General features: G+C 37.1%; 2 protein-coding genes across 2 annotated transcripts; one reads left to right on the plus strand and one right to left on the minus strand.

Annotated features, from left to right (window-relative positions):
• Nucleotides 1–4,319: 4,319 nt before the first annotated feature.
• rpa3 (replication protein A3) lies at nt 4,320–6,482 on the minus strand. The gene is made up of 4 exons (XM_062436218.1): nt 6,319–6,482; nt 6,141–6,215; nt 4,631–4,742; nt 4,320–4,535 (listed from the first exon to the last, which is right to left on the minus strand). Exons 1-4 carry the CDS (start codon nt 6,415–6,417, stop codon nt 4,453–4,455), a joined length of 369 nt encoding a protein of 122 aa, XP_062292202.1. The 5' UTR covers nt 6,418–6,482; the 3' UTR covers nt 4,320–4,452.
• Nucleotides 6,483–6,790: 308 nt separating this feature from the next.
• umad1 (UBAP1-MVB12-associated (UMA) domain containing 1) lies at nt 6,791–24,103 on the plus strand. Its single transcript, XM_062435889.1, has 4 exons — nt 6,791–7,034; nt 7,379–7,467; nt 13,715–13,800; nt 21,107–24,103. Exons 2-4 carry the CDS (start codon nt 7,386–7,388, stop codon nt 21,386–21,388), a joined length of 450 nt encoding a protein of 149 aa, XP_062291873.1. The 5' UTR covers nt 6,791–7,034; nt 7,379–7,385; the 3' UTR covers nt 21,389–24,103.
• Nucleotides 24,104–24,673: the final 570 nt, after the last annotated feature.

Here is a 24,673-nt window from a genome sequence, read left to right on the forward strand (position 1 = left end):
TAGTATAATAATGCCGAGGGGCAAATGGAGGGTGGGATGTAAAAACACAGACTGTCATTATGGTTGGGGACAGAGTTATTTACCTTTAATTCTTCTGCAGTCTCCACTCAGGATGTACACAGTGAGGAATGGAGGACACTACTTGTTTAGACAATGTGATATGAATAGCTTCTTAGCTGCTAATGTGAAGTGTGGCTATATTGAGGTCAAAAAAGTGTTCACGGTCATGTCAATGTAGGCTATCATATGATAAGTCCATATATGGACATGATGATGTTGATAATTACGTTATCGTACGATAAGCTGATAACGTTATTGTGACAGGTCTAAGACTAACATTCATCCAGTGGACAGAAACCTTAATGCTAACATTACTCTGTGTCTGCTGTATGTTTAAATAGGCAATTCTTTGCTAACATGTTAGCCATAACACTTCTATAAGGTGATAATGTGTTAATGTTGAGCTTCAATTTGTTTTCCTGGTTCCAAGTGGCTTAATGAATGAATGTATGCAGCTTCAAAATATCAGCTTTTGTCAGACTCTGTTCAAAAAAGTATTTAATAGAGTAATTGTTTAGGCTATAAAATATCAGGAAATAGTGAAAAATGCCCATCACAATTTCCAGGAGCAAAAGGTGAGGTGTATAATTGTAGCCTGTGTTTTAGAATGAAAAATGACCAACATAACAGCCGATAATTATTTTATTTTATTATATTAATCATTTATGATAATGATCTTTTAAATATGGTTATTAAAGAAATGTGGTCATTTAGATTCTGTATCAGGATAAAATGAAGCCTTCATCTAAATCTAACATATGATCTCAAGCTTTTGGGGGTTTAAAACAAAAGCTTAAAAAAAAAGAATGAATGAATGAATGCATGTGTGTGTAGACTTAACAGGGATAAGCAGTGAAAATGGAGATATTTCCATGACAAACTGTTGGAGATGGATGTGATAGTGTCCGTGGATGGCAGCAGATGGAGCAGATGCTGCAACATTGAAGAGCGGTGTCTCGACTTGCCGGAACACGGCAGCTGCTTTCCTCCAGGCTACTCCTCTCCCACCCATCATCACACTGACTGTGGCAGGGATATACTTAGCTCTTTTACAGCAGTTGACACCATCACCCTGCTTCTTTTGTAACGACATACACATCCATACCAACAATATTTTACAGTGATCATTTCCTCCTTGATTACATTTTACGTCTCTATTTGGAAGTGGTTGGCATTTATTATTCTGTTGAAGGATGAGAGTTACAAATTAAAATCCTGTCAACATCTACTCAGCCCCAGGGCTTCGGAAAAAAAAGAGTTATGTTACATATTGATTGATTACAAAAGAGATATATCAAAAAATTCTGGTCCTTATATTATCTGCCCAATAACCTAATAACCTAATAAAAAAAGCAGGAAAAAGTCAGTTTTTTCCAGTTATATTTAGTTGGTTAATGAAAAATAATATTGAGGAAATGTGGGCACATCCAATTGATTTGTTCAATGTGACTACTCAGTACTACTTATATGGGAGAACAATCACCTGGTGATATTGTAATATAAATGTGTGTGTCGTCTGCATATTGATGATGAGATATTAAGCCGTTCTCACAATATGAGCCAGTGGGAGCATCTTGATGTTGAACATAAGAGGCCCAAGAATGGATCCTTGAAGAACTCATTTTTGTACACTTAGATGTTTAATAATAATAATAATAATAATAATAATAATAATAACTTTTGTACAGCGCCTTCAATCGAACAACAATGAACTCCACTACACGTCAAATGCAATTATTGTATTATATCCTCTGCTATATTTGTCTGACAGCTAAAGTTACTTCGAAGACTATGATTTTAAAATGGAGCATTGTTACACAAAGAATTAAACAACTCACTTTCTGTTATACTGTATGTAATTGTACTTTACTAATGTCATGGTGGAAGAAGTAACCAGATCTGTTACTTAGGTAAAAGTACAGAAGTATTACCACTTAAATGAACTTTAAAGTATTAAGTAAGGTAAGTTTAATCAAATAAATGATTAATACTGATGAATCAGTGTGTAAGCTGCATACTGTTGTCGATCGAGCTAGTTCAAACTATTTTGATCAAATCTGTGGAGTTCTGAGATGCTACATAAAGTTTGATTTACTTTTTTTCTCTTATCTTTGCTTTCCTGTCTGGATATTTTTTTGAAACAAAGTTTAGAGGGAAAATGTACTTTTAGTGGAACTACTCACAAACCAGAAGCATTTGAAATGGAGCCACACTGATTCTATTTTTGTTAGTGGTCACAAGCCAAAAGTTTTTTGGAACTACGGCTCTACATACATAGTCATTGTACATTATTTTTAATAATATTTTGGGGGCGTTTTACAACTTCCTTTGATAGCAACAGTGGAGAGATGACAAGAAAAATGGGGAATGATGTGCAACAATGATCCCTAGTCAGACATCTGCCAGCATTGTTAAAACACAGTACTAACTCACTGGTGTGCCCTTTTAAAGACTGATTTTAAGGACCTCCAGAAACTGCAGGTTCACTTTGTTACAACATTTGGAACCAGCAGAGTGTGCTATAACCAAAGTGATGATGTTGTGATCCTGGAGCTCATTCAGCTTTACAGGGCATCATCACTGAGGAGCACACCACTGGGAAAACATACAGAAATGAAAAGAAAAACCAACATAAATTGTCTTAGTAAGGTGTTGGGCCAACATATGCTGCCAGAACAGCTTAAATGCACCTTGGCATTGATTCTACAGTCTGTGGACTCTACTGGAGGGATGAACACCATTCTTCCAAAAGATATTCCCTCATTTAGTGTTTTGATGGTAATGATGGTGGTGGAGGGCACTGTCTGACACGTTAGTCCAAAGTCTCCAATAGGTGTTCAGTTGGGTTGAGATGTGGTGACTGTGAGGGTCATAGCATATGATTCACACTATTGTCATACTCATCACACCATTCAGTGACCCCTCATGTCCTATGGATGAAGGCATTGTCACTGTGGAAGAGAGCACTCCCATCAGGATAGAAATATTTCATTGTTACCCTATCAACTGTCAGTGTGGTTGGTACTTAAAATACCACTGTGACTTTGTTTTCTTGAGATTGGATACAATCAGATATAATTTGTAATTTTGTATTTTATTTAAACAGGGACAGTGCACAATAGCATATTAACCATGTATTAAACAAAGAGAGATGTAACTGGGTTTTTGGGTCGATGGTCAATACAGAAACTTATAGGTTTGAGTGTAAATGATTTCTGTAGGTTTTCTGGCTCTGACATGACTTGAGTATTACTGTGGCTTGAGTAATACTGCCACCTGGTGTCCATTATGGTTCATGTACACAGAGGGAACAATTATGTTTGAAGCTTCTGTTTTATAACTATCCAGCTTTTCATGTTGATGTTAATGGTTTTCTTTTATCTTTATATTTATAATCCTGGGTAGCTGGAGGACTGCTCCAACATAATCTCATTGTCTTGTGCAATGACAATAAAGATTATTCTATGTTAATACACATGCATTTATGTATTCAGTATGTAGTTTTCATTATGTATGTTTGAATGCTAATATAATGCACACTAGGCATATTTGCACTGGACTTTTCTAGCAATATCACTGATACTTTGCACACTATGTGCATATGACCCATCACACAGAACCTTACCTGTAAACTTGCCACCTGCATTCCTTATACACATGTGCATGGAGAATAAAGTCTAATTCTGATTTTAAAAAAAACGTTAATTATATTTAACAGCACACCTAATGTTTACTAGCTAGATAGATAAAACCTGTGATGATATTGATATGTACTACATTATAGTACTGAACAATGTCAACAGGTAATAACATTAGTCAACATGGCATAAAAACCCATTATATTTATTAAATGGAGTAATATTCAATTAATGTGAAGTGGAAGACAAAATAACCAACTTACTATAGGTTTGACCTAATTCAACAATGACCATCATTGAAATGTTTAGGATTCACAAATGTAGTATTTATTATGTAAAGTACTGTAGGTTAATTTGTAGTCAGGTTATTCCTAGTATTTGATTTTTTTCTAAATTTATCTCCAATAGAAACACTGAAAAGCTGGGCAATAAACTTTTTTTCTACTCAAAGGTCCATGTGAGAGATGCAGTTGAAAGTCTTGATAAAGCTAGTAAGAGGACCTTTAATGGAGATTATTTTGTCACAGGCAATGAGCCTTAATGCTTGATTGAAATGGCTGCTTTGAGTGATTTTATGCTGAATGTTTCAGTTAAAAAAAGAAAAATCATTTTAGGGATTAATTAAATTTATTGCCAAAACTTTCTTGATATTACTTTGTACAAAACTTTTACAACAAAAACTGGGCACAGAAAGAAAACAAACAAACCAACAATTTTCCACAATGGACTGAGAACGTCTTGACACGGTGAGTGCTCATCCACTTGCAGCCACTTCAAAAGGGTAATGCTGAGGGAAATCATGGACCACCTTCAGAGCTTCATTATACAGCTCTAAATCTGTGGGACACATGGACACAACGCACTGTTAGTCACCACTGATCAGTGTAACTGTGTATAGCAGACATATCATCTGTTAAGAGAAGAAGACTTACCAAAAGGAATGCCCTTGTCCTCTCGTAGCATGTTGTATGTGGAGGCCATTATTGCTCCTTTGTTGGACACCATACCAATGAGCTCCACAATGCCGCTCAGCTCTTCTTCAAGCTGGAGGAGGGGGACAAATTCACTTTAATACCATTACCACATTGTTTGGTATGTTAACCCCTCTTCTCCAACAAAGACAAAACAAAACAAAGACTGATAGTGAAGTGATAATACTACTTTTTTCATTGATCCACATAATAGATCTGTATCATTGATACTTAACATTTGGACTATGGCTGCAATTAACAATATTGTTTTACTCTCCTGATTAATCGAGTAGCTGTTTAGTCCATAAAGTGTCAGAAAATGGTGAAAAAGGTTGATCACTGTTTTCTAAAAGTAAAGCTGACATCTGAAGTGTTTGTTTAGTCCTGATCATCAGTCCACAACCCAATGATATTCAGTTTACTGCAATAGAAGACAGAATATATTTATATTTGAGAAGCTGGAATCTGAGACTTTTTAAAATTCAATAACTGACTCAAAACAATGAATCCATTATCAAAATATTTGGCAACTAATTTGTTATTTGCCTAATTGTTCCAGCTCTAATTTAGAAAGAGAAAAACAACAGCATATGAGTCTGAATTTTCACAGTCACACTGGTGATGAGTGATAAATGAGTGGAAAAGAGGACGTGCCGTTTTTGTGTACCCTATTCTTAGTGAGAAAGCAGGGACATGCCACTAGGCAAAGTAGTGTGCCAGTAAGAATCGACATATGGCACTAAAGCAAGAGGCGAAAAGTGGCATCTGCTGGTGAAATGGGAGTGATACTGTCATCTCTGTGACAGTGTCACACAGCGTCAGTGTATCATTATATTCAGTGGCATATGTCATTGGAGCTAATATGCCACGGAGAAGTGGCACAAGACAGTGGAACATACCACTCAAAGTGACATATGCCAGTAGAACAAGAGTAACATAACAGCAGCCGCTTTTCAACCTTTATGCCACAACTGCAATGTTTCAACTGAATCACAGATTCATCTCTGTGACAGGTAGGACATGAAATACTTTGTTAGTTCTATACTTCAGGAAGACTCCGTTATAAGTGTCCACAAACATGTTTCTGTCTGAGTTACATTATTACACATAGTGATATCTCTTTTTATAAATATATCTTCCATTTGACATTTGAAGTGAAACATTGTTTCAGTTCAAGCCATTTATATCCATTTCCCAGTAAAGGAGAGGAGGAGGTGAGAATATGCAATGTGACAAGTATCAAAGGTTCAATAGCATTTCAAACCCATATTACATGAACCATAATGAAGCTGTTCTTTACCTAATTGACTGCGTCGTTTTAACTCAACTGTACTTAATAAACACCACATTGAAAGTGTGTATGAGGAATAGTGGCTAAAGACAGACTGCTCTTTTTGAGTTGAGATGTTGATTAAGTTGCAGATTGAAGAAGCATCAGATCAGGACTGCTACAAAATGTAACATTACTCACAGGATCATTTAGTTCAACCGTTGCTATCTTTCCTTCTCCATCCGCCACAGTGAAGGTTTTCCCGGTTGGGTGTACCTGAAAACGTAGAAAAGAACCGCTACGTGTTAATGACACGTTTAAAACAAGTTTAGCACGTCTCCTACTGCTCAAGCATCATGTTAGCTCAAACAACACTGACCTTTTCAACACGACCAACGAAGCACACCGCTCTGCTAATATGCTGTGACAGCATGGAGCAGTTGATTCTTGGTTTGGGGCCATCCAGAACACCTGACATCTTGGCGGTTTGTTGTAATGGCGTTACTGAACAAAGCTGCACAAGCACAAAATACTAAAGCTCAGAGCGAGAGCGCGGGAAATATTGAGTTGCCTACTTTTGTTTTACATGGTAGCCCGCCCGGGCGGAGTATCTAAATTCACGTAGAAACCCGCCTGCTTTTCAATAACGGTTAACCCCGTAATTAAAATCGAACATCCCCAACCTTTTTAACGACATATCCGCTGTGCTCCAGCATTTTCCTCCCCGTAGACAACAGCGAACAGTTCCGATACATGTTGCACAAAGCGTCACGTGTAGCAGAACTGTTTGGGTTCAGTTAAAGTTTCTACACGGACACGGACAAGGACAACATTCAGGTCAATGACGTCAACATCTGATCATAACATAATAACACGGATGATATTACACGGAGACAATAATGACGGAAGCTTAATGAGGTTATACTGTGTCGCAGCATTGCTTAACGTAACATTAACTACAAAGAAACACATTAACGGAGTCATACTTATCAGAAACTAACGTCATGAAGCAATAGTAACCCAAACTAAAAGCTTTTGGAGCCATAAAGTGACTTTATTGCCATATTCTGAACTTCATGAGAAGACACAACGACAGTAAGACTCATTTTTACTTTACAGAGAAAAAAGCTTCTGACTTTGAGTCGAATTTCCTTTAAAACGTGGTTGTTCCTTACGAGCTAGCTCTTTAGCTTTTATACTTTAATATCTGGCATTACATTTTATCATGTCATATTTACTTATGGTGAGTTTCCAAGTAGCTGTGTGTGAGCTAAAGGTGTTTCCTGTCAGACATGCAGCAATAAAGTCACATTTAAGCTATTTCACTCTTCAAGTAAAGCTTTTCTACCGTCACTTTAACTTGAATAGTGACATGAACTTTGCTAGCTTACACACTGTAATAACTGTCAGTGTAACCTTTTCTTATTTTGTTAACGCAGGATAACCATGCTCAGTTTCCTTGGACTCCGGAAAGACTCTAAGAAGTCAACATCCGAGAAGGAGGCAGATGGAGGCTTTGTTATCGTCGGTGAGAAACATATTAACCTCATATTCAAATGAAAGTGACATGTTGGCATTTGTTGTAGAACATTAGTTAATTCTTGGAACACCCTGTTAGCTGGTAGAGCCCTGTTTCTGCTTACAAATGAAATGTCAGGCAAAATTCCATTCAAAAATCCAAGAAGTTGTTATGACCCTTTTCACAGTAAAGACAAGTCATATTTCATGGGCTATACACCAGTAGTCAATAAAAAAGTTTGCACAACATTGGTGGTGGAAAGTGATGTGAACCATTTCTTTTGTGTTTCTTTTGATTAAAAGATCAGAAAAGGTCTATAGATGTCAGATTTTGTATTTACCATCATCTATTAACAGGGCTTTTCTTAAATTGACAGAATTTTGAATGGAGTTTGGTGTGAAGTTCCCTTCATACTTGCTCATATATCCTGTTTGAGGAACAGGTCGCATACATTGCAAAGTAACTCCAATGATGATTTACAAAGCTTTTTAAAGATTTGTTTCATTATTATGAATCTTTTCACTGAGGAAAGATGAGTGGTGATTAGGATAATGGAATATTTAATAAGAATGTCCACTGAATAAAAAACAGCCGGTTGAGGTTGGATTCACTTCTGCTTGTCCATCATGAGTTGACAGAATTTGAAATTGATCTCACAATTTTCTGAGTGAGTGACTTTGTTTTGTAATACAGTGTATCCACATGTTCATGTCTAGATCAACTAATTGATGCCGCCTCTTAAAACAAGAGTAGAGGCAGCAAACATTTAACATAAATACCCCTGAAATACATTATAACAACAGATATGTTATATTCTGTGGAACACCAAACAGGAATGCAAATAGTTTTACTTCACGTTTGCCTGTTAGTTCCTACCACCTGACATGACTTCAGATCTCATCTTTCAGCAAGGTTCGATATTATTTCCCCTCTTTAATGTGAAGAGCTGGTGGAGCAGACACAGATGGTCAGGAGCCGCGTGTTATTTTTGGCAGAGGAGAGCAAGTGTCAGAGCCAGACTTTCTCTTTCAGACTGAGGCAACCAACTGAGCTCCCAGACGTTCACTGTAGACTCCCTGCTTACCATTTAGTCACGTCCTCTCATTAAAGATGGCCGTATAATAAGCAATGTGCTCGGTGAGTGATTAATATAAACCCAAAAGTGTCAGTGATGACAAACACGATCGCCCAACCCAGTCTCATGGCAGATTGTTAAATAGTCACGAAATGTAATCTCTAGATTCAAACGTGGACACGAATTTCCCATTTTCATCATCATCTTACTCAGGACAACATTAAACTAATGTATTTCAATTGTAATATATTGTTTTTTTGTTTGTTTTTTGTCAGTCGATACTGGACCACAGAAGCTGTAATGTTTTAAAAAATTATTCAAGCTTTAATCACAAGATTTTAGAATTGTTTTTATTACTTTATTTTAATGTTATCAGTCTGCTGGAAGTCTTTTCTTCACTGTCCATTTGAAGTTTTTTAATTTGCATGTGGAGGCTCTCAGTTTGAATTATTTCCATTCTGGGAGATAGATTTTTTTTTCCACAGTTTTTGATAACAGCAGACAAAATGAGAGTCTTGTGTTGTGGGTGGATGCGTCACGTTTGACTACTGTTTTGGGTTGTCTGCCGTCAGTGAGCTTCATTCTATTTCTCTGTAAAGAAAAGGCACTTTATAGTCTGTAATTGTAAAATGTGAAGTTGCTCATTGAATCCCTGCACTGTCACTTTCATACACCTCATCAAACTGGACTTTACATTGAGCATTTCATTCAGCCTCCACTGTTACAGAATTAAATTATTTTTGTCATATTTAATCGTTGATTTTGTCACCTTTATATATTTCAGACACTTCATTTATTGGTCCATAGCACAGATCATATTTCCTTTGTAGAGTCACTGTTTCATTTCATGTTTTATATCCCATTTACTATTATGTTTTTTAAGTTTTTTAGATGATCCATTGTTAATGAAAAGTAAAGCTGTAAGTTTATTTAAGATATTTTAGTCACACGTGGTGAGTCAGCCCATGCCCTTCCATGAGCCACGTCATCCAGTGTGTGTGTGTGTGAGAATGAGAGGGGTGGGTGGCTGGTGATTCAATGAACCAACTGTACAGAGTTTAGAATAAATGTAGTAATTAAAAGGTATTAACAAATATAATACTAAATAAAAGTTTTGTAGTGTAACGCAAAGTGTACTGTCTGTCCCCATAGCAACGGTCGCTAAAGTAAACTGGTAAAGGTTAAGTAAACTAGTAAAGATAGACAACAAAATGATGAGGTTTTATTTTTCTTTAAATGTAAAGTGTCCTTTTCCCTCATGTAGCCACTCACTGGTAGATTTTCCTCCTAACAGAACAGATGTCCACGGCTGAGCTGAGGGTCACATGCAGGAGTAAATAAACAGGTGCATGGCTCTTCACAGTGTCAGACAGGCCAGACCAGGCTGAGGCTGAGCAGGGAGGCTGCTGGTCAGCTCCGCCATGGCAATGTCCACACTTCTTTCTCAATGTGCTCGTCCAGGCAGAAGGATAAAAGCAGTCTGTTGTTCTGACCCTCGTCACTATGTGGAGATAAAAGTAGTTATGGAGCGTGAAGGTTTTACAGCACCTCTGTTTCAAACCCAGTAAAAGGAATGCAGATCGGAAGACACACAGTAAAGTCATCATAAGTGAATATACTGTACAAATGACTCCTCAAATGAGATTATTAAAATATGATGAAAACCAGCCGTTCTAACTTAAGGTTAAAGGTCACACTCACACAAAAGCTCTGTCACCTTTGGATTTTTAACTTGGATTATAGTTTGAAAGATAAAAGAAGCTACCAATAACTCCACAGTCATGAATGATGTAGTTCTAAAAGTTCTACAATTTACTTTAAGGGTTTAAAATTAAATGTAAGACAAGCTGGGAGCCGATTTAAAGAAGCTAAAATAACAATAATAATAATGTGATTGAGCAGTTTGTTTCTTAGAAGTAAAGAGCTGGAGTCAATTAAGTTAGGACTGCAACTAATTATTATTTTCCTTATCAATGAATCTGCCACTGACTTACTGCAGTAATTGATTAATAGCTTGGTCTATAAAAAGACAGAAAATAGTGAAAAAAATGACTGTTAGTGTTTCATACGTCTTTAGAGGTCTTCTTTTGTCAAAACCAACAGTCCAAAAGCCCTAGATTTTCAATTTAATATTTGTATGACAAAGAAAAGTATTAAATGATCACATCTAAGAAGTAGAAAACAACACATTTGAGGTATTTTTGCTGAAAAATGACAATTAACTATTATATTTTTGTCGACCGACTTATCAATTAATACCATAGTCTAACCTGGAAGTTACCAAACCGTGGGGGAAACCCAGTTGCCAATACAGGTGTTTAAATTTAGGTCAAATGAATATTTAGTTTATGGTATTCATGCTCCACTTATTCAAGGTAATACAATCATTCTGGTCTTTTCTAATATTTGTTAAAATGATGCTCCTGTCTTCAGTTTGGCTGTTTCTGGGTGTGAACAGTAGTTAAAGCTAAAATATATAAAACTCAATGCAAGGTTATGATTTATTGCTTACATAAAGAACATAATCTCAGCTATTTATTCACCGCTGTACCAGCTGGTTAGGCTTACATGCAAACATTTGGACTATGTGTTGCCAAATTGCCATGACGACAGAAACCCCTTTTTGTTTTCCTAGAGGAAAGAACACATCAAATGAGTTTCCTGGTTAGCAACATCATAATTACAGTAATGCTGTTTGATCTTTTAATTGTTTGTTTTGTGTTTGGTGGTTGTTGAGACTTGTTATGTAGGCCTCCATTGTAGAACTAAACCAACAGCAGCGTTAATGGAGTCAAATATACATGAAAAATACCACAATTGTCCAGACGGGGGCGCTGTAGTAGTCTCATATGTCCTTTAAAATGCAGTTGAATGAGGGAAGTATTGTGTTGGTTTTCTACTCCAGCACATTCAATTTGAAATGCAAGTTTTTTTTTTCTTTTACATGAACATGAGTATTTTTTTATTCATAAACCTAAAGTTAAAAAAAAGCTACGAGTCCCTCACTGTTAACTGAATGTAGATATGAACATTCCCAATTCAACTTACAGCTTGAAGCCCTCACTTTAACCCCACAGTCATCGTTTCATGTAGTAAACACGGCAGACAAATGATAAGAAGTGATGATTGTAGATGATGATCTACACAAGCTGCTGTAGAGACACACGGAAAGCTGAGATCAGAGACGATGACATCAGCGCATGATTTCACTCTGTGGACAAAGCCGGTCTGGCCACCTACTCAGTGTTTCATCCAGTTGACAAGGTAGATCTAATTAATTGGCTCGGTGACAGCTGCCAAGCCTCGAGCATAACCTTAAAATAGGTAGAGATGCGGACAAAGGATAAGTGAGTTCATTTCTACGCTCTGACACATCTGTTGCATATTCATTATATTGGTATCGATAGCTTCAATGCGACAATATCTCTCGTATCTCTGTGTTTGCTCATTCCCGGCAGCAGCTCTAATGCTTTCTAATCTATAAATGTGACCACAAAACCACTTGTTGAGCACAGATGATCTCACCTGCCTGACATGGTTTATGCTGTGGGAGTAAAATGAAAGTAGATCAGTCTTTAGGCAAAGCAAAGCAAGGCAAGTTTATACAAAGCATAAAACAATTCATAGTGTTTAACATCAAACATAAACAGATTCAAGACAGAATGGAAAAAAACCCAAAAAAGACATTATGAAAAGACGCATTTACGTACAGTTAAAAAGAGTTAGAAAATAAAAAATAAGCTAAAAGAAGACATGAAACAGGAGAATAAACGTTGCAATGCAAGATATGAGTCAAAAGACTCAAATTTGGTTTAATAAAAGGCAGCGACTTACAGCACAACATTTGAATTAGTTGTAGAAGATACATGGTTATATTGAGGCAGAAGTGTTTCTACTTATTCTTGAATGTTCACATTCCTAAGCAGGGTGATAAGCTGCCAGTATGCTTCTTCAGAACTGCTTATCAGTTGGTCAAATATCTTCAGAAGCCCCCTTAATCTATCTCACATCAGTGTATGGCCATTTCTGAATCTTTCCAGGGCTGCAACTAACAATTACTTTCATTATCCATTAACTGATCAGCTGTTTGGTCTGTAAAATGGTAAGAAATGTCTATCACTGTTTCCCAGAGCTCAAGATGACATCCTCCGATGTATTGTTTTATCCTGACTAACAGTCCACAACCCAAAGATGTTCAGTTTACTGTCACAGAGGACTAAAGAAACCAGAAAATATTCATATTTAAGAAACTGGTATCAGAGAATTTGGAATTTTTATTCTTAAAAAATGACTTCAAACGATTAATGGATTATAAAAATAGTCGGTGGTTAATTTAATAGCTGATAAGGAATGAATTCATTGACTAATTGTTGTGATGTGAACAAGCGAGCGCAACACTATGAAAGCCTTGAAAATATATTTAAATAATATAAAGAGACACTTTCACACTCTCTCTACTTATGTTCATGCTGTAGTTGTCGGCTGTGCGTATGGAAAGTTGTGTGAAGAATGGAAAATCTGCTCTGGAAACTTATTCAATTTGTTGTTGGAAAGGTGATCAAGCAAGCAGTAAGTTTGAAGCATACTGAGACCTTAAAAGTCAAGTCAAGACATTAGATCTGCTGCTTCTTTCATTCCTTTGGTATACACTGGCTAGGCTGATAAACCTGACCTCTGAAAACACACATAGTTGTCAAGTATAACTCCATGTATGATATTTGAATCTTCTAGCATCTGTTGATTATTTTCTCATGAACTAATAAACTGTTTGTTCAATAAAAGCTCTGAAAAATAGTTTAAAAAATGCACCTCGCAATTTCCCAGAGCCCAAGCTGACCTTTTCAAGGCAGCAAATCCTCATTCATTTGAAGCTGGATCGACTTATCGATTGACAAATACGTCCAGATCACACTATTGTTTCTGCATGTTGTAGCACGTTACATGTTTCCCAAGCTTACTAGAATGTTATTGATTTCTGGCACCTCGCAGGCAGCAGCTGGTCTTCATGTATTTCGGCCCAGTGTGAAAAGCATGCAGACACATTGTCATTGTTTCCAGTTCAATTTAACATGGATGAAGAAGTTGTAATAAGTACTTCAAAAGAGAGTGTCTTGCTCCTTTAATATTTTTTACTAATAAGCCACTAATCTTAAACTGCCATCTGTGTCATTGTCTTTGCAGGAGAGACAGTTGAAGAGCAGAGGAGGAAGATGCAGTCCATGAACATCGCACAGCGTTCAACAAACGTCATTGTGCAGCCATCAAAGGTGAGCCTGTCGCACTGTACATGGATTTTCAGTTCATAATGTGAAGCTTATCCTTTGGAATCATAACGAGTGGCGTGGAAGTGGATGATCAAAGCATGGACAGGGAGAGAGAGAGAGCATGTTTTCCTTCATATTCTGAGTGTTCCAGCTCAGGGAGGAGAAGCTGTGAGCATCTCAGCTGGACTCGTCCCACATGGTTCATACTCAACGATACACACTGCTGTGATGATGACAGGTGCTGGAGGCCACCGAGCTGAGCCAGCGTGCCAAAATTTGCCACTGCCTTTACTACTGTGTGGAGCCTTCTGATTAGTATTATTTGCATTAATGAGCATTGATACTTCAGTGATTATTGCTTGATTTCTAAATAGGGTCATTTGTGTGTGTGTGTGTGTGTGTGTGTGTGTGTGTGTGTGTGTTTTTGTGTGTGTGTGTGTGTGTGTGTGTGTGTGTGTGTGTGTTTGGTCCATATGTCATCCTGGAGCTACCACATGTCACACAGTTTGCTTCAGATCACACGGTGCAGGATGAAAACCTCACTCCACTCAGAGCCTACATGTGGACCACACACACTTAAAGTAGTTATTCCTGCTGTCAACAAAACAGCTGGAAAATATGTCCAGATGTAGATTGAAACCCACTTCTAAAACCTACCAGCTTAAGCATTTATATTTCTCACTATTTTTTACTTTTACTCCATTCATCAATATTTTTATATTAATAATGGATCCGATGTGTGTGTGTGTGTATGTGTGTGTGATGTGAAAGCTGCCTCTTGTAGTGATGAACCCACAGGGAATTACATTTTTTAGCATGTTTAAGTTAATTGTTTTGATTTATGGCTCACAAACTCCACTCTCACCCACCCTGTTTATTTTAGTCAAAATATCTCAGTTGCATAGCAATGAATCATTATTTTATTATGAATGAATATGTGGACTAGTCCTGGCTGATACCTTTTTTTTTTTTATATATCAGAGAATGAAAAATTTCCAATATCAATATATTGGCCAATATATTGTTTATACGCAGAATACATACACAAACATTTTTTTGCAATTATCCATGAAACGTTGTCATCAAACATTTGTGACAAAGCTATGTAATAGAGGTTCAACAATCAACTTTATTGTATAAAATGACATCAGAGCACTGAAACCGTAAACTTCACTGGGAATTTAATTATTATGAACAACTATAAATAAATAACACATTAGGGCCCGACCGATACCGGATTTTAGGGGCCGATGCCGATACCAACACTAGGGAGCAAAAAATTCCAATATTAATATATGGGCCGATAATGTTTATATACAGAATGTATAGATACATATGTATACATTCATATATACACATTTTTTTGCAATGATCCCTCAAATGTGGTTATCAAGCACTTTTGACAATACGTAATAACGATATGTAATGGATATTGATATATTACAGTTTAATAATAAACTTTATTTTATAAAATGGCAGTAAACTCAGCACAGGTCGCAGGTACTGTGTTTGTTTTGATTAGTTCAACGTGTCAAAATCAACTCCAGTAGAAATAATCTCATGTTGCAAGTTGCAGCTTGCATGTTGCAACTTTGGTGAAACAGGCTCCAGGTCTGCACATTGTGTTCTTTAGATTTGGGAGGTGTGTTTATTGGCTTAATGTCAGTTTAGGACAAAAAAGGGGCAAATCCTCAACCTTTGAGAAGCTGGAACTAGGTAGCAGGTAGCACCCAGCTGCTCTGAGTCAGCAATCTATTCAAAGAGGATTCATGGAGGGTTACAGACACTGTTTAATGATGCAACAAGAATTTTGAAGAATACTGACACTTCTGTTCTGCCTGCCTCTACATGTGTTTCTGACCTTAACCCTTTAAATTTGCTCTAATATGATTGAGACCTGTTTTTATTCTGCCTGTTCTCTTCAGTTTGTTTCTGGGAGATTATTACAGCCACCCTGTGCAGTCAGCAGAAATGTGGTGTGCTGTTGCATGCACATTCTAGCACCGTACTTAACACAAATCATTTTGGAACCAAAATGTCACTCTAAAGCACCACTAGTGGTCACAAACTTGACTTGTACTACAAACTAAGGGTCACAACATGACTTTAACTCAAGTCATGATCCAGTAAAGTGTGTTATCGTCTTCACTGTGTCCTTACTACCACCACAGCAGTCTTACCCAGGTGTAGGATCTTTGTTTTATGCTTTGCCTCATAGAAACTGTGTTACAGAGCATAAAAGAAGATCAGACCTGGGACCTGGTTGGTCTACCCTCCCTGTCCCAAAGTCCCAAAGGAACTCTGCCTCTTAATTGCAGAGGAATAACCATTTCCTGTACAACATCTTTTCTGGATTTACTCTCACATTTTCCTTTAATTATATGATAAAGCACAAAACAAAGTCTGTAATCTGCAACTCTGTATGAATTCCATATCCAGACCTGCACAAGTCAAGCAACACATGAAATGTTAGGCTGCATTTTGTAAACCTCCACCACAGCTTATCAAAGCAACCTCAGTCTCAATAAAAAGCGTCACGTAGGACAAAAATTATTTTCCCACCACACAAAAATCTGTTGTTCAAACTAGTGCAGTGCCTGTTCAGACTGGGACGCATAGAAAAATGAGTACAGTTAATGTGTGGTGTGAATGCACATACAGGTGAACAGTTGTTAAGAAAAGGACATACATGCATATAAACATATATACATTTATGTAGATGTACAGACAGATAGAGATACATACATACACACACACACACACACACACACACACACACACACACACACACACACACACACACACACACACACACACACACACACACATACATACACACATACATACATACATACATACATACATACATACATACATACATACTGTACATACATACATACACACATACATACATATACACACATACATACATACATACATACACACATACTTACATACATACATACATACATACACACACACACTTACATACATACATACAAACATACACACACACAAACATACACACATACATACATACACACATACACACACATACTTACATATATACTTACATACATACATACATACATACATACATACACACACATACACACTTACATACACACATACATACATACATACATACATACATACATACATACATACATACACACACACACACACATACACACTTACATACACACATACATACATACATACATACACACACATACTTACATATATACTTACATACATACATACATACATACATACACACACATACACACATACTTACATATATACTTACATACATACATACATACACATACATACATACATACATACATACATATACACACACACACACACACACACACACACACACACACACACACACACACACACACTTACATACACACTTACATACATACACACTTACATACATACATACATACATACATACATACATACATACATACATACATACATACATACATACATACATACATACATACACACACATACACACATACTTACATATATACTTACATACATACATACATACACATACATACATACATACATACATACATATACACACACACACACACACACACACACACACACACACACACACACACACACACACACACTTACATACACACTTACATACATACACACTTACATACATACACACTTACATACATACATACATACATACATACATACATACATACATACATACATACATACAGGCATATATACATACACACTTACATACATATAGGCATACAGATATACATACATACATACATACATACACACTTACATACATACAGGCATACATATATACACACATACATGCATACAGGCAAGATATACAGACAGACAGAGAGACATAGACACTTTCCATTTAAGTTAGATTGAGCTCTACTTTTTGAGGTTTTCTACCAAAAACACCTCTCATTCAAACATTGCATTACCCTAAAGCTGCTGCTGCTATGTGCTGCAAGGTTTGTTGTGTGTCTACGCTCAGCTCACAGTTAACAGTTGTGGAAGCGCAGTTGGCAGGTAGAATGATGGGTACTATGCCTTCGCAACTTCCTTCCTTAGGATGTTACAGAAGTGCAAAGCCTTCGATTTTAATATCAGCACTAACTTAAATATGTTGCTTAACTTTGGATACTACTCAAGCACATTGCTACAGCAAATGAGAAGATACACTGAGCAGTGTCCTAGAGAGAACAACAAAATAAATGTGTTTTTTATGTTTGGTAACAGTTACATATGTATATGCATCATTCTGATTCTGTTGACTCTGAAAATGAACCCATATTCTTTGTTTGGCTCTAGTGTGTCCCAGTAACAGCACTAGTTGTAGGAAAACACTGAGACAAAACATTTTCATTGTACCGTATGTGGTTGTTTGTGCGTTATGCATCTCACAAAGTGCCTGTTGGATTATCTATCAGTGTCCAAAACCTCCTTTCAGATGGTGATATCAGGGATGCCTCAAGCAACCATTTTTCTACCAACCACTTTTTCAAAACACATTCAATATTCAAGACCTCTTTATAGAGTGATATTGGAACTTCAGGCTTTTCTTTTTTTTGTTTTCTAAAAACTTCTTCCATAACTTTTTATTTGTATAACAGGACACAACACCATGACTGTCTTAGTGGAGAGACTGTCTGTGGGTATGCTTTATTATCCCCATTGGTACAACTTATCACATTGAGATTCCAAAGACTCCAAAGACGCTCAAAAAAGATGTAAGATCGAAGAGGCAGTGGGATGCAGTCAGGAGGAGTCTGCACCTTTATACCAAGTACAAAAATGTTTTGCCTTTAGACGTGGCCAGCTGTGTTTAAAGACCTAGTTTGTTTGAACTCGTATGAATCTTTTATCATACTTGGTGTGAATGCAGTTACATCAGGAAGTGGCACAGTGAAACTCATTAATGCATCAGCTCTGTGATGTAGGGCCATGTGGGCTGCACAGTGGTTATGATTCAACACTTCCTCATAATTAAACAACCACACAGGTCGTTTATATCTACACACCAGAACAACCCATAGGAGTGTAATAAACTGCTTTCCATTGACAAATGTTACTGTAACATGTTATATACCCTGTTAAAAAATAATGAAGGTTTATGGTGTGACAGTACTGTAGTTAAGGTCTAGTTAGGTTTGGGCACTAAAACCACTTGTTTAGAATTAGGGAAAGATCATGGTTTGGGTTAAGACAATCCTATGAAATGTGGTTTCTTCTTCCTTTAAATCATACAACGTGGCAACAATAAACACCAAGACAATGGTTGTTATGGTTTTTAAAAAAACTGATTCGCAGTTGGAAACAGGAAGCGAACAATGGCATCCTGCAGCTAAGTCTACTTTTTGCCAAACTATTTAGCCATTCACCAACTTATAGTATTAGAAGTAGATGGGTGAACTAGTTACTTGCATACAAAAAGGAATGCTGTATTGTCATTGGTGCTACAGTTATATAATAACCCCATCCTTTTTGAACTCTACAGTTCCCTTTATACCCTCAAAGTTCAACACTGTCAAACTGGTTTCCAGGTAGTGCAAGTTTGCATGTCGGTTCACCAAAGTTGACCAATACAAACGTCATCTCTGAGAACAAATCCACTGATAGTAACAGATCATTGGGTGCATTTCCATCCACCCATTGTATGTGCATTTTTGTAAAAGTTGGAATATGTCAAAAATATATTTATGCTTGCAGAGAGGGAAAAGTTGGTATATCATATCTAATCTGATCTGGTCATTACTCATTCTGTAAAGACTATAAATACTTAAGTTAAAAACATATTTGACTCCTCCACATACAGCAGAACACTCAGTAACTTTATACATTCAGTAGAGGAGTCAACAAACCTTCACATGCAGTGTGTAACCATGAGGAACAACTTCCATATGCACCATTATAGCAACAATAAATTATGGTCACTGTAATTCACCAACATGCTTTCAGATCTTGACAGCATTAAAACTTTGTTTTTGGAAAACTACACTAATGAGAGACAGCATGTAAATCTAAAACATGACTTTGACAAAACTAACCAAATATCACTATCCAGGAACTCTCATGGAGTCAAAACTGAGTCAACAAGGCTAAATATCCATAATATGGAAATGTCTAGGTGGCATTGGTCGACTCAAATATGGAAATATCTGACAGATCAGGACCAGACATACTGATTCTGCTACTCTTAAAAGCTTATCTGCAGTGGAGTTCAAATAAAATAGCCTCAGGATAACACTACAGATTAGGTCAAGGAGTCATCTGGTTAAAGTGGTTCCTCTCTCTGGTGACCATGAGTATATTCAGCAAATGTCACGGCTCTCAGGCTGTTACACCACGCAGTATGTTTTGTCCAAATGGAAATTGTGTTGCAGGAGTGTTGCTAAGGCCAGGTTTCACCATCTGGGAACTGTAAATATCTACCACGAATTTCACGGCAGTCTAAAACAAAGCTGATGGAAAAACAACAAAACCATTTGCACTTGTGTCTTCTTTGCCAACTTTATTGGTAACCAAGAAAATCTGCCAAGTAGACTTTAATCATTTTTGTGTACAAGCTGAAGTTTTGGCCTGATGGATGATCTGGATGAAAGGTCAGGGGATCACTAAAAACTGAGGCTGTGTACAAATTCTTTACTACATACTCACTCTAACTGGGTTGTGACTGTGAAGTATGTTCACAATGGGGAAATGACACAATCCACCCTAACCACCATTAACGCCTAACCCTTTTGCAACAGTTGAGAACTGAGAATCTTGTATACTAACCCACAACCCTGTCAGCGTGCACACTATATTTACTCAGTGTTTGCATGTACTATTGATGCACACCATTGTTCCAAAAGATAAAAAGACCTATGTAATGCAGATGCTACTCTGTGCTGCAGTAATTACATTTTTCTCTGTGCTTGACAAGTAAAATTGTTGTTGCATTCCAAATTTGCTGATTAACTGATAAGGTACACTGATTGATAAACAGTATAGAAAATAAGTACATAGTGCATACTGTGCACTACTAGTTCATAGTGTATGATTGGGGAATAAGGTTTAGTTAATGGGGAGATATCTCAGTATGTGTGTGAATGAATGGACAGTTTGACAGCAAGATAGTCAACTATAGCCCTCACCCTCACTGCTTGTGGGGTATAAATACTAAACTAACAGTGAACAGAGGCTATAACTAAATGTGTATCTGAAAGGAAAATCCAACCGGACGATTGTACTGATGTCAATTTTGTCTTTTCTTTTTCCACAGTCCTCCTATACAACTCCAGCTCAACCCATGGACACAGGTCTCCCTCCAGCTTTACCTACCACAGCACTGATAGCCGGACCACCAGCAGTGGAGGCTGCTGCCACTCTTCCAGACCTCCTCGGGGATGTCCCCTTCACTTTGGCGCCTCATGTCCAGGCAATGCAAGCAGGGTTCTCCCTCATCCCCGATGTGCTGCTGTCCCGGGACATAAACTACAACCTCGCCAATTTTCAGTACGACTTCACTTTAGAGAACTCTGTTCTCCATAATACATCATCTTAGATTCTAATATCAAGACTGTCATCATGACTTCACACTGAGGGGAGCTTGGCTGATAGGTCACTCTATTGCAGCATATGGTTATGTCAGAGGTTGCAACCTCTGACATAACCAACAACTGACAACATACTGAGCAGGCAAATGTTATTTGCTCACTAGTGAAATGCTCACTAAAATGACCTAAAACTTCAAATACGTTTTAAGAAAATACAGAAGCATTACATTTTTGTAAATGACTCCTTGTTCATTTTCTACTTTTAAATTAAAGCCATTGAATAGCATGAAAATCTCACTGAATATATAACAGATGACCACGAGTTCTAATTTTATAGTTTAATAGGTACTGAATCATCTCAGTCAGGGCACCTGCTGTTCACTTTCATTATAGAGCCTGTCTATGATGGGTCCTCTCAAACAGAGCTTAAGACTAGTCCTAGACTAAAACCAAGATTATGCAAGCCTTGAACTAGACTTAATCCTTGTCCAGAAAATTGGCCCCATCACTGTCAAGTCCTTATGCACACACAGACACAGACACAGTACAGTGCAGTCTGTTGTAATGGTGTCTAACAGTCAACTGTTAAAAGTTTACTACTATTTATTCTCCATAATTTGTTGTCTCTTCCAAATAACTTTGACTAATTTGAGTATTTTGTTAACAACCTGTCTGATCATGTGACTGCTAGGGTTTTGCCACCCGACTGCAACGCAAAGAATCACGTTTCAAATTTGAGCCATTTAGTAGCATAAAGCCTCAAACAGGGGTCGGGTTAGGTTTTGGCTATTTTCCAGTGTAATTTCTATGAACTTTCTCTTTCTGACTGTGCCAATGATCCGGGTCCATACATGTCATGATTTCCTAAGGATATGCAGAAGAGCGTAGAAGGAAATATAGCCTCAGGTCTCAGGTTGGCTCCAGGCTGCAAAATGGCAGCAGCGGTCGGGTTATGACATGTTGGGTACCACCTGGGATCAGGTCTCAGATTTGGGTCTGTGCAGAACTGTACAGATACACATGATAGCCAAAACTACAACAGTGAGACCCAGGTTGTAATAAACTGTAATCGTCCTTCAAGTTAAGATTGATTATCCCTGTATGAACCATCTACTGTTTAGAATAGGGTGTCATTTCAAATGGTACCAAATACTTTTTTTAAGGTCATTTGAGGATGTGACACGTAGATGATGAAGCAATAACTTTATTCAAAGCTTAGCACTTGGACAATAAAATGCCTACCTCCCACTGAGTTAAACCCAAGTATTTACTAGAATCATTAAATGGAAAGTACTTATTCATGTCTGGCCCAGTATGAACTGCAACACACCCAGATTGTTTAAATAATCAAGTTCAAATGTGCAGTAGGAGTATTTTTTACCAGCTACAACTCTTAGGAATTTAATACGATGCCATTTATATATTTCACATTATGTGTCGCAAAACCACTTCTTGTTTATATAACAAACCAATCATGATGTTTAAATGTTCCTTCCTGAATGTAGCCTTCCTTTTGATCCAGCATCAGCACATTTTACTGCCAGCTTCGGTTTATTTTTTATTATTTATTCTCTCTGAATTTTCAGTTGTTTTTTGCTGTCTTTGTGTTAATGTCATACATGTTTCATTAGAATTCTGTCAAACTAGTTTCTTTGCTCAGAATGGTTGGTACACTTTTTACCTCTATAGAAACGATGTGAAGGCATGACAGCAGATATTGTACAGAGTGTATAGAGGCTTAGAGATTAAACTGTATGACCACTTTTTATTTTTATTGTAAAAGAGATAAAACAAGAGTCCTATCTTTTTTTCACTGATTGAAAAGTTGTGCAGTATTCCACATAATGTGAAATGACTTCCCAGGTGTTTGGGATTCACCTTACACAAACTGTTTTAGGCTTTAAGTCAGCAAAGGGTGAACCCTTGGTGCTGATGTGCAGTAAATTCTCAAATAGTAGCCAGGCACGATACTGACTAGGTTTTGAACCAGGCCTTTTTTTGGAACAGGCTTTTCCTGATTTCTCCTGTTCCATGGTTATCAAACTCCATGTTTATGTGTTGGCTTGATTAAGCCGAATTTACTGCTATCGTACTAGAAGTACACCTCTGTAATGTTCATTTGCCTGGCTAATACATGAGACATGGCAATAAGATGAATACTGGCTTTTATATGAGAATTTACAGTACTCACATGAACAAAGTTACAATCTCTTGTACTTTATCGCTGGTAAATACTGTAAAATATACAGGGGATTTCACCATTCATTCATCTGTAGCTCTTGTTTTGAGTGGTTTTCTTAGAATGACATGCACATCCTGGTTTGTATAGTTGAAGTAGTTTGTATGGGTATATTCTCAACAGTTTGCTGGATTTGTGTCTTTACCCTTCAACAAGGGTGTTTTCTTTCTTTCTTTGTTTCTTTATTAATAAGCATAGACATTTTGCTGAGAAGAGGAAATTAATTTGTCATTAACTTACCCAGGAGCTTACCAAATACGTTATTTGTACTGTATTTGTTTGTACATGATCAAAGTTGGACTCATCTTAACCTGCTGTGCCTTTAATGTACAGTCAATATACCTTTCATTGGTAGGGACACACACTTGTCCATCTAAAATCTTTTTCCTGAACCGTCCTATTCCCTGAGTGAGTGTCTGACAATGCTGGTAGAGGGTTCTGTTTTGGTAGTGTTGTGGACAACAACTATACAAATAAATTTGAAGAGTGTTGATTAATTTGTGACTGTCTTTGCATTTGATGGGGATGTTTTATGATCAGTTATGATCATTTTGTTATTTTATTAGGATGATTGATTAGCATAAATAACATCGCAAAAGTGGTAAAGGATATACATTGAGCAGGTCATACTCATCTACACTTATTCACTTTTCAGAGTAACAAAGTACTCGGTTGTATGGAAGGTTATATGCATAGGAATGGTTTTCAATCACATGACCTGGACTCAACTCGAGTCTGCGTTGTCATTAATCTGATGATTTAAAACTTGATTTGACAAAATCTAAAAAAGACTAAAAGGTCCACCTTCTTGAGGAAAGACTTTTGACCTAATTTAGGATTTGTTAGTCTTCACTTGGGACTTATTGGTCACGACTTGGGATATTAGTCTGACTAAAATTTGCTGGTCTTAACTTGAGACTTCATAGCTAAACCTTGAGACTTATTCATGACGAAACAGTCACTTTATCCCACCTATGGAACATGACCTTCTGAGTACATTTCAACAGGAATGTGTGTTTGTGTGTGTTTATACTTGAATAAATCAGAAACAGAA

Source organism: Scomber scombrus, chromosome 16 (assembly GCF_963691925.1).
Source record: "Scomber scombrus chromosome 16, fScoSco1.1, whole genome shotgun sequence".
In the NCBI taxonomy this organism is placed as follows: Eukaryota; Metazoa; Chordata; class Actinopteri; order Scombriformes; family Scombridae; genus Scomber; species Scomber scombrus.